The sequence below is a fragment of the Chionomys nivalis genome, chromosome 24 (genome assembly GCF_950005125.1).
Source record: "Chionomys nivalis chromosome 24, mChiNiv1.1, whole genome shotgun sequence".
NCBI classification, from domain to species: domain Eukaryota; kingdom Metazoa; phylum Chordata; class Mammalia; order Rodentia; family Cricetidae; genus Chionomys; species Chionomys nivalis.
The window spans coordinates 36,104,585-36,119,310 of record NC_080109.1 but is presented as its reverse complement, the minus strand read 5'-3'; the positions used below and the strand labels follow the sequence as shown (position 1 = coordinate 36,119,310).

Sequence of the window (14,726 nt, the reverse complement as noted above, 5' to 3'; positions counted from 1 at the left end):
GAGTACAGTACAGGAAGTTAAGAAAGGAGGTGTGAGCAGCCAAGAGTAGTGGAATGGAGAGAGAAGGGGCCATTGTTCACAGGCAGACAAGTGAAATGATTGATGGAAATGACATGTGGCTGATTGAAGAGGAGCTAGGCAGAATGCAGAAAGTGTCTGATGAGAAGCACCCATACTTACTTATTTGAAATAGTTTTTTGATAGGGTGACATAGCCACATTTATAACTCACGATATCACACCCTCTGGTGGTTGACTGCTGGTTTGTGACCTCAGTTGACCCAGTGCCTTACCAGAAGTGGTCCTTAGGCTGGCAGCCGGTCGCATTCCCAAGAACTTGGGTCATGAAATGCAGCAAAATTAAGTAAGATAGGGAAATGAAAAGCTTAGAAGTCAGTGGAGGAAGTCCAAGTCTACAGGAAGTGAAGTGTACTAGAGAACGCTGGTGTTTTAACCAAGAGATCACGTCTCAGACAAAGACACAGTGAACCCTGTTCATAGAATAGCATGAAAATGAGAGTGTGGAGGGTAAATAAGGTCAGTATTATTAGGTTTTGCTTTGTTTTTTTTTTCCCTTTTTAATGCAATGTATTCTGATCATTGTTTTTTTTTTATTTTTTTATATAATATTTATTTATTTATTATGTATACAATATTCTTTCTGCGTGTATGCCTGAAGTCCAGAAGAGGGCACCAGACCTCATAACAGATGGTTGTGAGCTACCATGTGGTTGCTGGGAATTGAACTCAGGACCTTTGGAAGAGCAGGCAATGCTCTTAACCGCTGAGCCATCTCTCCAGCCCTCTGATCATTGTTTTGCCCTCCCTCTAATACTCCAAGCTCCTCCACACTTCTCTCTACCTGTATCCAACTCCAGGCCCTTTGTCTCTCTGTTTAAAAAATGAAAAAAAGGAAGGAAGAAAGAAAAAGACACAAAAATGGAAGCCAAAATATACAGCAAAAGACCAAATAAGACAGAAAATACCCAAAAAATCAATTTGAGACAGTCTACAAAAATACAAAAACAAAAAACCATTTAAGTTTTTGTATGTTTGTTTGTTTGTGTTTTTAAACAGGGTTTCTCTGTTAACGGCACTGGCTGTCCTGGAACTTGCTTTGTAGCCCACACTGGCCTCAAACTCACAGAGATCCACCTGCCTCTGCCTCCTGAGTGCTGGGATTCCAGGTGTGCACTACCACACAGCCTCCTGATAGCTTTTTGTGTCGGCCATCTAGGACGGGCGTGGGGCCTGTCCTGAACTGAGTGGATGTTGGTAGTGGATAGCTTCTTGTTTAGGGGTGTGAGCCTATCTGCTGCCTCTCTCAGCGCTGGGACCCTGTCTGACTAAGTGTGCAGGCCCTGTGAGTGCACCAGACCTGCTGATCTGGAGGATGCTGTTCCCGTGGAGTCGTCCACCCACCCTGAGGTGTGCAGAAGACATTCTAGTGCCGTGAATGCTCCTCAGTAGGCCTCTGGCTAACAACTGAATTTTATGTAATCTATTCCTGGCACTGGAAGTTTCACTTGGTGGTGGAATATGTCTAGTTGGGGCATTCTCTCCCCTGCTGTTTGGTGACCTCATTTAGACTTCTTTCATGTATGTATATGTTTTAGGAAGTTTCTCTAGTAGTGGGATTCTTAGTGTTAGCTGTCCCTCCTTCTCCTCTCTCTTCCTCACCCACCCCTTCCCAGTCAGTCCTCCCACTCTAGGCCCCTCCCACTGCCATCTCTTCATAACAGTATATTCTATTTCTCCTTCTTTGGGAGATCCTCTCTTCCCCACTAATCCCTTACCTGGTACCTAACCTCTGGTTGTCTGGGTTGTAGCACACGTATCACAGGCTTTAAAGCTAAATTTTACTTATGTGTTCTCTAGAAAAACACCTGATAGAATGTGTGTATATATATATATATATATATATATATATATATATATATATATATATATATTTCATATGTATATCAAAATATATATGGGATTTATTTGAGTACTTATAGGCTGTAGCTTGACTAGTTCAACAATGGCTGTCTCAGAATCCTGGAAAAGTATACTTCTAATACCAGTGAAGGAATGAACTTGCCTGCAAGAGTGAGGTCAAGCAGGCAAAAAGCAAAAGTGTCCTTCTTCCATGTCCTTTATATAAGCTGTGGCCCAGATTTAAGGTGGATCTTCTGACTTCAAATGGTATAATTAAGAAAAATCCCTCCTAGTGTGCCCAGGTGCTTGAGGTTTAGTTAGCTCCAGATGTAGTCCAGTTGAGAGTCCAGAACAGCCATCATAACATGTAAGATAAACATACCATGTTTATCTTCTGGAAGTCAGGATGAGGATTTTGTGCTGTTTATCAGCTGAGTAGTGTTCTGTTGGATGAATACACCATGTTCTCACTATCCATTCATCTGTTGACGGACATCCAGGCTGTCTTCAGTTTCTGAACAGCAACAAACATGCTTGAGCAAGTGTCTCTGTAGTAGGATGTAGAGTTCTTTGGGTATATGCCAAATGTGGCATAATCGGATTTCCAGGTATAGCTTCCTGAGGAACCGCCACACCGATTTCCATGGTAGTTGTACAAGTTTGCACTCCCTGCAGCAGTGAATAAGTGCTCCCCTTATCCCACATCCTCAGCAGCATGAGCTATTGTGTTGTATTGATCTTGCCTGTTGCGAGTGGTATCAGATGAAATCTCAAAGTAATTTTAATTCGCATCTTTCTGATGACTAAGTGTTGAAACATTGAAGTGTTTCTCAGTCATTTCTATTTTGTCTTCATATTATTTTTAAGCTGTGGCACTTAACTTTTTGCCTTCAGAGTTAAATCATTATTAGTATAATGTGACTCATGACTTTAATCAGCTATATTTAAGCAGGATCTCAGAAGATGATTGCTAAAAGGGAAGTAGAAGTTACGATACGTTGTAATTTTATTCAGTATAAGATGTAGAGAGGAAGTGGAGTTCTCCTGCGGAACTTGTTTATCTCCTCAAGCCCTTACCTGACTAAGGTAACTAAGGGTTAGCCTAGAGGGAAGCAGCAGCTTAGCCTGCTCTCACTGGCCTGCTCATCTCTTGGAAGAACACTTTCTGTCTTATCTCTCAGATGGTATCCAGATGTAGAAAGGGGCCTAAATGACAATAGCATCAGAATAAATGGGTCTGAGCATTCTGCTGGCCTCTGAGGCAGTAAAAATGACTGATGTGGGATTTCCCTCTGTATGCTGTGATTACCATTAATGAATAAAGAAACTGCTTTGGACCTATAGAAAGGCAGAATTTAGCTAGGCGGGAAAAACTAAGCTGAATGCTGGGAGGAAGAAGGGCGGAGTGAGAGAGATGCCATGGAGCTGCCACCAGAGATAGACATGCTGATAGGCCCACAACCTCATGGTGATATACAGATTAATAGAAATGGGATGTAAGAGTTATTCAATAAGAAGCTAGAGCTAATGGGCCAAGAATTGACTTAATTAATACAGTTTTTGTGTGATTATTTTGGGTCTGGGCATCCAGGAACCAACAAGCGGCTCGTGCCTTCCTCCAACAAATAACCTATAAAATTGCATCATCAAAACTTTCCAAAAAAAAAAAAAAAAAAAAAAAACCTGGCCTCACTTCAGTGAAGTGTGGCCTGCTCATTAAGATGCCATCTTTAAGCCGGGCGGTGGTGGCGCACGCCTTTAATCCCAGCACTCGGGAGGCAGAGGCAGGCGGATCTCTGTGAGTTCGAGGCCAGCCTGGTCTACAAGAGCTAGTTCCAGGACAGGCTCCAAAACCACAGAGAAACCCTGTCTCGAAAAACCCCCCCCCCAAAAAAAAAAAAAAAAAAAAAAGATGCCATCTTTAGTAGCTCAATATAGGTCCAAATGTAGGTTGGTCATCTTCTGTATCCATCTCGTAAGAACATGCAAACACTTGGGTCCTACTGTAGCACCTAGGAGTAGACCGAAACCTGAGAAAGCAAACTGCATTGCTAAGGGATTTGAGTATCTAACCCTGAAAGGCCATCTCTTGACTGACTTGGCATATGATGGAATGCTTCTCCAGGGCAGTAAGATGGATTACAGTTAACACCAATAACAGTGGATTGCACTAATAGTGAGTGAACAAGAGCCAGACACAGAAAGGGAGTATAAACCCAGGATAGCCACTGTCTTTGTAAGGAAGCTTTCTTTTTCTTTTTTTTTTTCTTTATGATTTTCGAGACAGGGTTTCTTCATAGCTTTTTTTTGGTTCCTGTCCTGGAACTAGCTCTTGTAGACCAGGCTGGCCTCGAACTCAGATCCACCTGCCTCTGCCTCCGAGTGCTGGAATTAAAGGTGTGCGCCACCACCGCCCGGCGCAAGAAAGCTTTCTATTTTCTTGTTTTATTGGTATTAACACCTGTCTGCAATGGCTAACAGTCTATGTGGAATACTTTTGAACTTTGAACTTGGGAATCTCCTGCAATCCACTGGGAGTTTCTGAGCTGCACCTTTTCTGTCATACAGTCTTTAGTGATCTTTGCCTATTATTCTATTGTCTGGGTTTTATTGTGTGTGTTTGTTACTTGTGTTATAAAAAGAATTAGAATAGCTCCATGGTTTCTTTGGATGATTGTTTAGTCTCTATATTAAGAATCAGTTTTTTCTCAACAAGGGGCAAGTACACAGTTTAACAAATTTGATAAAAATAACTTGTTCTAATTTATAGAAGAAAAAATAGACTATAAAATATTAGTCTCTCAAAATGATGAGGCAAGTGTGTGAGAACGATTTTCACGCTGTTTCTTATAGATGTTGCCCAACTGGAACAAGAGCAAAGCCTGCGTTAGACGAGTGGTCATAAGCATTGCCATAGGTTGGTGACCAGTAGTAATGCCTTTTAAGGCCATTGGAGACCTCTGCGAGGTAGACACGTCCATCCACCACATATGGCTGCACATCTGTACTGTCTGGCTTTAGCCGGCCACTCTCCATCAAATCTGAATACGCCTAGGATTTTTAGAAAACTGTCATTAGTAATATAATTTATTCACTTTACAGTGGTTGTGTAAACACATAATCAATTTAGCTGTGCTATTTTGTAGATTAAAATAAAAATTCTTTGCTGGGCAGTGGTGGTGCACGCCTTTGATTCCAGCCCTCAGGAGGCAGAGGCAGAAGGATCTCTGTGAGTTCAAGGCCAGCCTGGTCTACAGAGTGAGTTCCAGGACAGGCTTCAAAGCTACAGAGAAACCCTGTCTCAAAAAACCAAAAAATAATAAAATATTCTTAATAACATTGCTGAATTTCAGTATTATTCTTGATATAAGTAAATTGTATTATTTATACATAATGAAAGCATAATGTTATAAAACTGATTTCTCAGTTTTACCATATAAGGCATTCTTTCATACATAAGTCCTTGTGAATCTTAGTTAATTCCCTGTAATGGTAATTTTGTGATCCATGGTCACATTTTTCATGTACCCTTAAGAGGGTGGTGGTAGGTAGAGTGGGGAGCCCCATGTGTTGGCACATGCCTGTATTCTCAGCTCTGCAGAAGCTGAGGCAGGAGGATGGCTGAGTTCAAGCCCAGCTGATTGCATAGCAAAATCCTGCCTTCCTCAAATAAATCTGATGATTAAAATCTGATAATTAGTAGGACCTCACACCTCAGAATAAATAAACAACCCCATATGGAGTTCAGTTCAGATGAGTCCCCCGAAGTCAATATGGAAGTTTAGTTTTAAGAAAAGACAATTCCATGGTATTAGATGTGACCTACAATAAAAGAATTATTGTAGAGTTTTCTTTGTGTGTCCCTATGGCTTCTTGGTCTTAATTGCGTCATACACTTTTTTTGTTTTGTTTTGGTTTGGTTTTTTGAGACAGGGTTTCTCTGTGGTTTTGAAGCCTGTCCTGGAACTAGCTCTTGTAGACCAGGCTGGTCTCGAACTCACAGAGATCCGCCTGCCTCTGCCTCCCAAGTGCTGGGATTAAAGGCATGCGCCACCACCGCCCGGCTACACATACACTCTTATGAGCTGTTTTGTCAATAAAGTTGCCATTGTAGAAAAACGGGAGAAATTTTGACATGAAAAGATTTCCAAGTTTGGTTTTGCTTTCTCCAACAGAAATTCATTACTTTTGGCTGCATAGTTTACATAGCTTGTGCTGTGCGGACTCCCAAAGGACACGAGTATTTCTCTGAAGATGATGGGTAGGTTTTTAGGGCACTTTTATTTTTGGCCATTCCTTCTACAAATATTACGCTATTTTCCTCTTCTCCTTTTAAATGAGAAATTTTTTCACTATGCTTTCTGTCTCTAAAGGAGCATGATTCTCAGCAGCTCATGGAACTTTTTCCAAAGCTGACCACATACTCGAACACAACACGAGTCTCAACAGATACGAAAAAATTTGAAATACCATCCTGTGTCCTGCCGGACCACTATGAATTACTGCTATATCAACAACATCAGAAAGCTTGAAAATTCATGGAAATTGAATAACTTGCTACTGAATGAAAAATAGGTCAAGACAGAAATCAAAAAGGAAATTAAAAACTTTTTAGAATTGAATGAAAATGAAAACACACCATACCCAAATCTATGGAACACAATGAAGGAGAGGCTATGAGGCAAGTTCATAGCACTAAATGCCTACATCAAAGAATTGGAGAAATCTCATTAGTAACTTAACAGCACACCTGAAGGCTCTAGAACAAAAAAAAAAAAAAAAAAAGCATTCAAAAGGACTAGGTGGCAAGAAATAGACTCAGGGTTGAAATCATTAAAAGAGAGACAGCCGGGCGGTGGTGGCGCACGCCTTTAATCCCAGCACTCGGAAGGCAGAGGCAGGCGGATCTCTGTGAGTTCGAGGCCAGCCTGGTCTACAAGAGCTAGTTCCGGGACGGGCACCAAAGCTACAGAGAAACCCTGTCTCGAAAAACAAAACAAAACAAAAAAAAAAAAAAAAACACAAAATCAGTAAGACTAACAAACCCTTGTTAAATTAATTAAAAGGTGGAGAGAAGAGATCCGAAGTAATAAAATTAGAGATGAAAAGATATTGATCCCAAGGAAATTTAGAAAATCGTAAGGACACACTTTAAATATCTGTGCTCCAGTAAATTGGAAAATTTAAAAGACGCAGATAAATTTTTTTAATTAATTAATTAATTAATTAATTATGTATACAATATTCTGTCTGTGTGCATGTCTGCAGGCCAGAAGAGGGCACCAGACCTCTTTACAGATGGTTGTGAGCCACCATGTGGTTGCTGGGAATTGAACTCAGGACCTTTGGAAAAGCAGGCAATGCTCTTAACCACTGAGCCATCTCTCCAGCCCGATAAATTTCTTCATATGTACCATATACCAAAGTTAAATCAAGATCAGTTTAAACAGACCTATATCCCCTAGTAAAATAGAAGCAGTAATTAAGTCTCCTAAGCTGGACCTGGACAGATGGCTCAGCAGTTAAGAGCAGTGGCTGCTCTTCTAGATGTTCTGAGTTCAATTCCCAGCACACACATGGCAGCTCACAACCGTCTGTAACTGCAGTCCCACGGTAACCAGCGCCCTCTTCCAGTGTGCATACCTGCAGACAAAACAACCTTATACACAAAATACATAAACCAATCTTTTTTTAAAAATGTCCCCTAACAACAACAAAAAAGCCCAGGGCCAGATGGATTCAGCACAGACTTTCAAGGAAGAATTAATGCCAATACTCTGTCTCGCTAATAGAAGGGCCATTGTCTAATCCTTTTCTACAAGGACACATTTAACCCTGATACCTAAATCACACAAAGAACCAACAAAGAGCACAAAGTCCACCCACCACGATCAAGTAGGCGCCATTCCAGAAACGCAGGGATGGTTGGGCGTAGGTAAGTAGTGTGAAGGACTTGGGGTTCACATGCAGAACACTAAGCGCTACACAGCTTCTACAGTGCCCTACTCCTCCTGTGTCAACAGGAGGACATTTGCTACATCAGATCAGGTGTGATTTCTGTTCTCATTTGGAGGAACTGGAAACTGTGACTCAGTGATCCTTAATACTTGTACAGAGCATTTGCTATCTTTCCGAGCGGCAACTTTGTTAGGGTATAAGTTAAAAATTGCCCAAAGGATAGTATGACACCATTCTTTGCATCCACGTATGAAAGGAACTTAGACGTATTGGAGAGCCCAGCAAAAGTCTGAATTGAAAACACTTACCACACATGTAGCCTCATCGAATTTATTCCCCCAAATGTAGATATGAGATAATACGAGGTTTGTTTTCATCGACTGTGAAAGTGCAACGAGCCCTTCGCCTTCTATCTTGTTGCTCACTACGGACAATCTGTAGAAAGAAAATAGTCATGGAATTCTGAGATCCCACAAACAATCTTAAGTCAGCATCAGCACTTACTAACCTCATTTTATTAACAGGTTTTAATGTGGTCATCCAAACATTGGCTGTTTAAGGCCTTTAATCCAGGGAACCCACTTTCTATTAAATGTGTCATGGACCCAGGAATGGTTCCAACATTTTGAAATTAGCCTGATTTTCCCCCCCTTCATTAAGATTTATTTATGCATTTGGGTGCTTTGTATGTATGTCTGTACACCAGAAGAGGGCACCAGATCTCACAGATAGTTGTGAGTCACCCTGTTGCTGGGAACTGAACTTGGGACCTTAACTCAGTGCTCTTAAGCACTAAGTCATCTCTTCAGCCCCTATTTAGTAAATGACTACATTAACACATTACATATGTAAGTGTTGTGTTAAATACTTATGAATTTTTTGTTAGAGTTCAGGATAAATAAGAGTTTTCGGGCTGGAGAGATGGCTTAGCTTGGAGCATTTGCCGCTCATGAAAGGACCAAGGCTCTGTTCCCAGCATCTGCCTCGGGCAGCTTGCACCAGGTTTAACTCCAGGTCCAGGGCTGTGATTCCTTCTTGGGCCTCTGTGTACACATTCGGTGCATGTGAGAACACATATGCATAAATAAAAGGAGAAATAAAGATTTTTCTCATGAGTTTGAATACACAATTACCCTATTAGATTCACCCAATTTTTAAAATATACTACTTAGAATTTTTATTTATTTTGATTAAATATAAAAGCCATACTAACGCTTTAAGACTCCTGTTGTGGAAAGTTAGAGTTTCACTGAGGTACTTTGCACCTGCGTTTTCTATTCTGTTAAAAGAAAGATCTATTACTTCCAGGGTAGTATTGCTTTTCAGTACATCTGCCAAATACACCATTCCATCACGAGTTATTTTATTGCTGGGGAAGGAAGCATATTTAGCAATATTTTAAAAACACAAAGTAGTATTCTTGTATTCATAAAATACTTGAGACCATATAGTAAGCTTTTTATTTTCTGTTTGCTGAACTTCGAAAAATAAAAATTCCCCATGAGGGGCCAGAGAAATGGCTCAAAGGTTAAGAGCACTGACTGCTCATTCAGAGGTCCTGAGTTCAATTCCCTGAAACCATATAGTGGCTCACAACCATCTGTAATGAGATATGACACCCTCTTCTGGCAGGCAGCCATGCACACAGGCAGACCACTATCTATAATAAATAAATAAATGAATCTTTAAAAGAATTAACCATCCCAACATTTAAAAAAATCTCCATGAAATAATGCTCCCACCTGTCTAGCAATCAAGTTATCACAGATGTATTACAGTATAAGCTAACCTAATACATTCTACAGCCTACAATAAAAGTTCACCAACAGTTATGATTGATAGTCACTGAAAACAGTGTCTAACATGTATGAACATTTGTGTAGAGTATTCCCAAGACTGAATCTTTGCATTATTATGTAAATTAACGCTTACCAGCTGACATCAAGATAGCGCAGGCTGCTGTTCAGAGTCAATGCACTGCACAGCTGCTGCATGCCAAAATTTTTCATGTCATGTTTACACATATGCAGTTCAACAAGGAAGTGATTTTCTTTCAACATGTGGCCCATGTGAACTGTAGACTCTTCCTAAAAATAGGTAAGATCTTTTCTGAGTTTGAAATATTACTTTTCCATTTCAAGAGCATATATATTCTTGAAGTTAGGTAGAATTTTGTTTTGTTCTGTTTCTTGGTACAGGGTGTCGTTATATAGCTAGGGCTCTGTTGCCCAGCCTCCTGAGGACTGGTGGTTACGGGTGTATTCTACCACATCTGGCCTTAAATTAGCTTGTTAAAAATATTACACTAAAGGCAAAACTAGGCCAGGCGGTGGTGGCGCATGCCTTCAATCCCAGCACTCAGGAGTCAGAGGCAGGCGGATCTCTGTAAGTTCGAGGTCAGCCTGGTCTACAAAGTGAATTCTAGGACAGTTAGGGCTATACAGAGAAACCCTGTCTCCAAAAGCCAAAACCAAACCAGCAGCAAAAACACACACAAAAAAAATAGGAAGGTTGAGCAGTGGTAGTTCACACATTTAGTTCCAGCACTTGGGAGGCAGAGGCAGGTGGATCTCTGTGAGTTCAAGGCCAGCATGGTCTACAGAGTGAGTTCCAGAATAGCCAGGGCTACATGGAGAAACCCTGTCTCAAAAAAAGAAAATGAAACAAAAATTCTATTAAGACTCTTAGTTTGGGGCTAGAGATATGGCTCACTGGGTAATAAGGACCTGAGTTCAGATTCCCAGTATTCATATAGAAGCCAGGCATGACCATATATATATTCCTGAAACCTCATTGTTGGCTGGTAAGGATAGGCAGATCATGGGAGCTCAAGTCCAAACAGTGAGCTTTGTTCAGTGAGAGGCCCTGTCTGAAGGCAATAATGCAGAGACTAAATTAAGAAGACCTCTGGCATTTTCCTCGGACATCTGCACACACCCTCACAGGCACACACAATCACATACCACAGACACACACACAACAAAAAACACTGCCATATTTGCACTTGACATCTTTTTTTAAAAAAAAATAAAACCATTTACTGCCTCAAATCATATTGTGTGTGTTTGTGTGTGTATGTGTGTGTATTTGTGTTTGTGTGTGTGCTTATGTGTGTGTGTTTGTGTGTGCTTATGTGTGTGTGTTTGCGTGTGTGTGTGCTTTTTTGTGTTTGTGCATGCTTGTGTTTGTACTCGTGTGTGTATTTGTGTTTGTGTGTGTGTTTGTGTGTATGCGTGTGTGTGTGTGTGTGCCTAAGGGGAGCACAAGGGAGTGGACCAGGTCTCACGGTGTAGCCTGGGCTGGCCTGGGAACTCATCATCCTACCTCGACCTCCCAAGAGTACTGGGATTGTGACATGTACCGCTATGTGTAGGTTCCAAATGAATGTGTACCTTCTTAGATAAGTAGCAGGAACTTGTAAAAAGTAGTAACTAAGTGACGTAAAAAGAGGGTGGGTTGGGCTGGAGAGATGGCTCAGTGGTTAAGAGCACTGTTTGTTCTTCCAGATGTCTTGAGTTCAATTCCCAGCAACCACATGGTGGCTCCAAACCATCTGTAATGAGATCTGGCGCCCTCCTCTGGCACCAGAGGCAGAATAATAAATAAATATATCTTTAAAAAAAAAAAAAAAAAGAGGGTGGGTAATTTGGTTTACAGTGACAATAATAGTTATTTTTAGAGGAAAACCAACAAAGCAATTCGTATATCTTATTTGTGTAAACCTTCCCCATTCCCATAGTATTTCCCTGTCTTTGTCACCGATCACCATCTTGATGGCTTAAGATACAGATATTTCTCAATCTTATTCTGTTTTGAGATCCTCAGCTCTGCTTTATCTGCCTGCCTCCCGTCCTTTTATAGTGATTCTAAGTTGTGGAATAGGTCTGTTCATTTCTAAAGTTTACAGTCTAGATGCCACTAGGCGAAAGGCATGCATGTGCACACGTATTTCCTGCTCAGGGATAATCAACACCAGGTAATTTATCCAAACCAAGTTTTTATCCAAACCAAGCATAGGTTGGCCAAAGCAATTTTGTTAAGAAGTCCCTGTAACATACTTTGTGAACAAGTCACAGTATTTTCCTCATCTTTTTTTTTTTTTTTAAGATTTATTTATTTATTTATTATGTATACAACATTCTCTGCATGTATGCCTGCATACCAGAAGAGGGCGCCAGATTTCATCATAGATGGTTGTGAGCCACCATGTGGTTGCTGGGAATTGAACTCAGGACCTCTGGAAGAACAGCCAGTGCTCTTAACTTCGAGACAGGGTTTCTCTGTGCTTTGGAGCCTGTCCTGGAACTAGAGACCAGGCTGGTCTCGAACTCACAGAGATCCGCCTACCTCTGCCTCCCAAGTGCTGGGATTAAAGGCGTGCGCCACCACCGCCCGGCTTTTCCTCATCTTTTTAAAAAATTGTTTAGACTTATTTCTGTGTGTGCATGCTTTGCCACTTGTGTCTGTGCACCATGAGTGTGTCTGGTGCTTGCAGGAGCCAAACATGAAAAGCAGCACTTTAAAATGTGCTAAATCCTCAGTGACAGAAAGGAGGAACAATGGCACAGGTAATTTTAAATTACGGATGATATTTTGAAAGTTCAAGGTTTATTTGAACAGTGGCCCGTTAGTGCATTGTTTGAACCAGATAAAATGCTCCAGGCCTTTCTTTTGTCCTCTGTTGAGGCCTGTGAAAGAATGGGTTCTTACTGGTTTTGTTTTGTTTTTATTGAGCTATATATTTTCCCCCCATTCCCTTTCCTTCTACTCCCCTTCCCTTCAACCCTCTTCCAAGGTCCTCATACTCCCAATTTACTCAGGAAATCTTGTCTTTTTCTACTTCCCATGTAGATTAGGTCCATGTATATCTCTATTAGAGTCCTCATTGTTGTCTAGGTTCTCTAGGATTGTGAATTGTAGGCTGGTTTTCTTTGCTTTAAGCGTTCTTATTTTTATGAATTTTTCATTTTACCAGAGGGGGTGAGCATGTGTGTGCGTGCACAGGTCACAGTGTGCGTGTGGAGGTCAGAGGACAGCGGACAGGAATCAGTTCTGCTCTCCCACCCTGCCCTTGAACTCAGGCCATCAGGTTTGGCAGCAGGAACTTTTTAGTCCCTGAAACACCTTGCCAATCCAAGTTCTTATTTCCTTAAGGAGAAGAATCCCACCCAAAAGGATGTGGGAAAAGGCAGCCACACTGTCATCTTCCTCCAACAAGAGCCTTAATCTATAGACGGGATCAAGTTCAGACTTGCCAAACTATGCATGCACTTGCGTTGTTTCAAGATGTAATGCCATATCAATACAGCAAATGATAAAACAGTGGAGACCGGGCTTCCAACCTGGCTTTAAGCATACATACTCTCTTTCACCTAACTGTCATACACAGGTTTACACAGAACCTAAGTTTCACAAGCTTGCTGCGAAAGTACCAGCAGCTAAATACTTGCAAGTCACCAAGAAGTGACGTAATTTTCCTTTAATACTTTTACAAGTATTAAAGTTCTAAGAATGCAGTGTATTCATGCACCATAAACCCCAGCTGGACCTTAGTCCGATGGACAGTGTCGTCACTTTGAATACTGACCTGTTCTCCATACAATATAGGTCGGTTCAGGTTTATCGCCTTGATCACTTTGTTCTGAGTCAGCACTGTGGTAAATGCTATCACGCTTTGCAGTCCCTACAAACAGGCAAATCGATGGAGGAAGTTGACAGTGTATTAATCTCCCCGCATTACAATCACAAGATAACTGAGTTCTGACTAAACGGTTTGTAAAAAAGTTAAAACATCCCTTCTCAGAACTGAGTTGCCGTATTCCTCCACCCCACTCTAAAGTCTGCCGCATGCGTAGGGGGTTCCTAACATTTCAGTGCCCATTTCCTAAGCGTGACCCTGGGCTTGCTCCTAAGTCCTTTAGGCTCCCCACAAATGAGACAGACCCGTGGACAGCAGCTAAGCCTCATATGTGTACATCCTGTGCAGGCTTTTTTTTTTTTTTTTTTTTTTTTACATTCTTACAGGTACATTATGTGAGTGCAACTGGGCAGGTCATTAAAACACTTTTATTTATTTATTTGTTTGTTTACTTATTTATTTATTACGTATACAATGTTCTGTCTGTGTGTATGCCTGAAGGCCAGAAGAGGGCACCAGACCTCATTACAGATGGTTGTGAGCCACCATGTGGTTGCTGGGAATTGAACTCAGGACCTTTGGAAGAGCAGGCAATGCTCTTAACCTCTGAGCCATCTCTCCAGCCCCATTAAAACACTTTTTATAGCTCCTGCAGGTCTCTCCAACTCTCTCACTGGAGGGCCTGCCCTCTCTCACCTTTGTGAGGGACAACCACACACATGCACGCGCGCGCGCGCACACACACACACACACAGCCTGTGATGCTGGTAAATAGCTTTCTCTCACCACCTCTCATTCAGTTGGTCAGTAATCTGAACACCTGCCTCCAGAAGAAGCCTCCGATCAGCTCATCTCTGAATATGTGCTACACCTGCCCAAGCATCCCTTGCCGCAAACATGGACGGCTGCAGCAGCTCTCCCAGTGGCCCACTGGCTTCTCTTTGCTGCCGTCCACTTTCCTCAGAGAAACTGTCAGACTATGTCCCTCAGCTTCAAGCCTGCTCATGATTCGCATCTATATCAACGTCCCATTCTCTGCCCCCACAACCTTGCCATGAACTTCTGCTCTTGAGGGCACTCCTAACTCTGCTCACCCACCCACCTCCCTTGTGACCTCTCATACTTAATATGGGAGGAGTTTGGTACTGTTTTGCTGTCTAATTAATTCCACCCTGTTCATTTCGGTTTTATTTATTGTAGTACTGAGGACC

The 14,726-nt window shown here is 41.6% G+C and overlaps 1 protein-coding gene across 1 annotated transcript in view; it reads right to left on the bottom strand.

Annotated features, from left to right (window-relative positions):
- Nucleotides 1-4,405: 4,405 nt before the first annotated feature.
- Lrrc34 (leucine rich repeat containing 34) overlaps nt 4,406-14,726 on the bottom strand; it is a 31,664-nt gene continuing 21,343 nt past the window's right edge. Inside the window, exons 7-11 of the mRNA XM_057756825.1 lie at nt 13,465-13,560; nt 9,810-9,964; nt 9,091-9,246; nt 8,186-8,312; nt 4,406-4,970 (exon numbers count right to left, since the gene is read on the bottom strand). Of these exons, the coding sequence (XP_057612808.1) occupies nt 4,767-4,970; nt 8,186-8,312; nt 9,091-9,246; nt 9,810-9,964; nt 13,465-13,560 (738 nt within the window). The 3' untranslated portion in view covers nt 4,406-4,766. The remainder of the gene's footprint in view (nt 4,971-8,185; nt 8,313-9,090; nt 9,247-9,809; nt 9,965-13,464; nt 13,561-14,726) is intronic.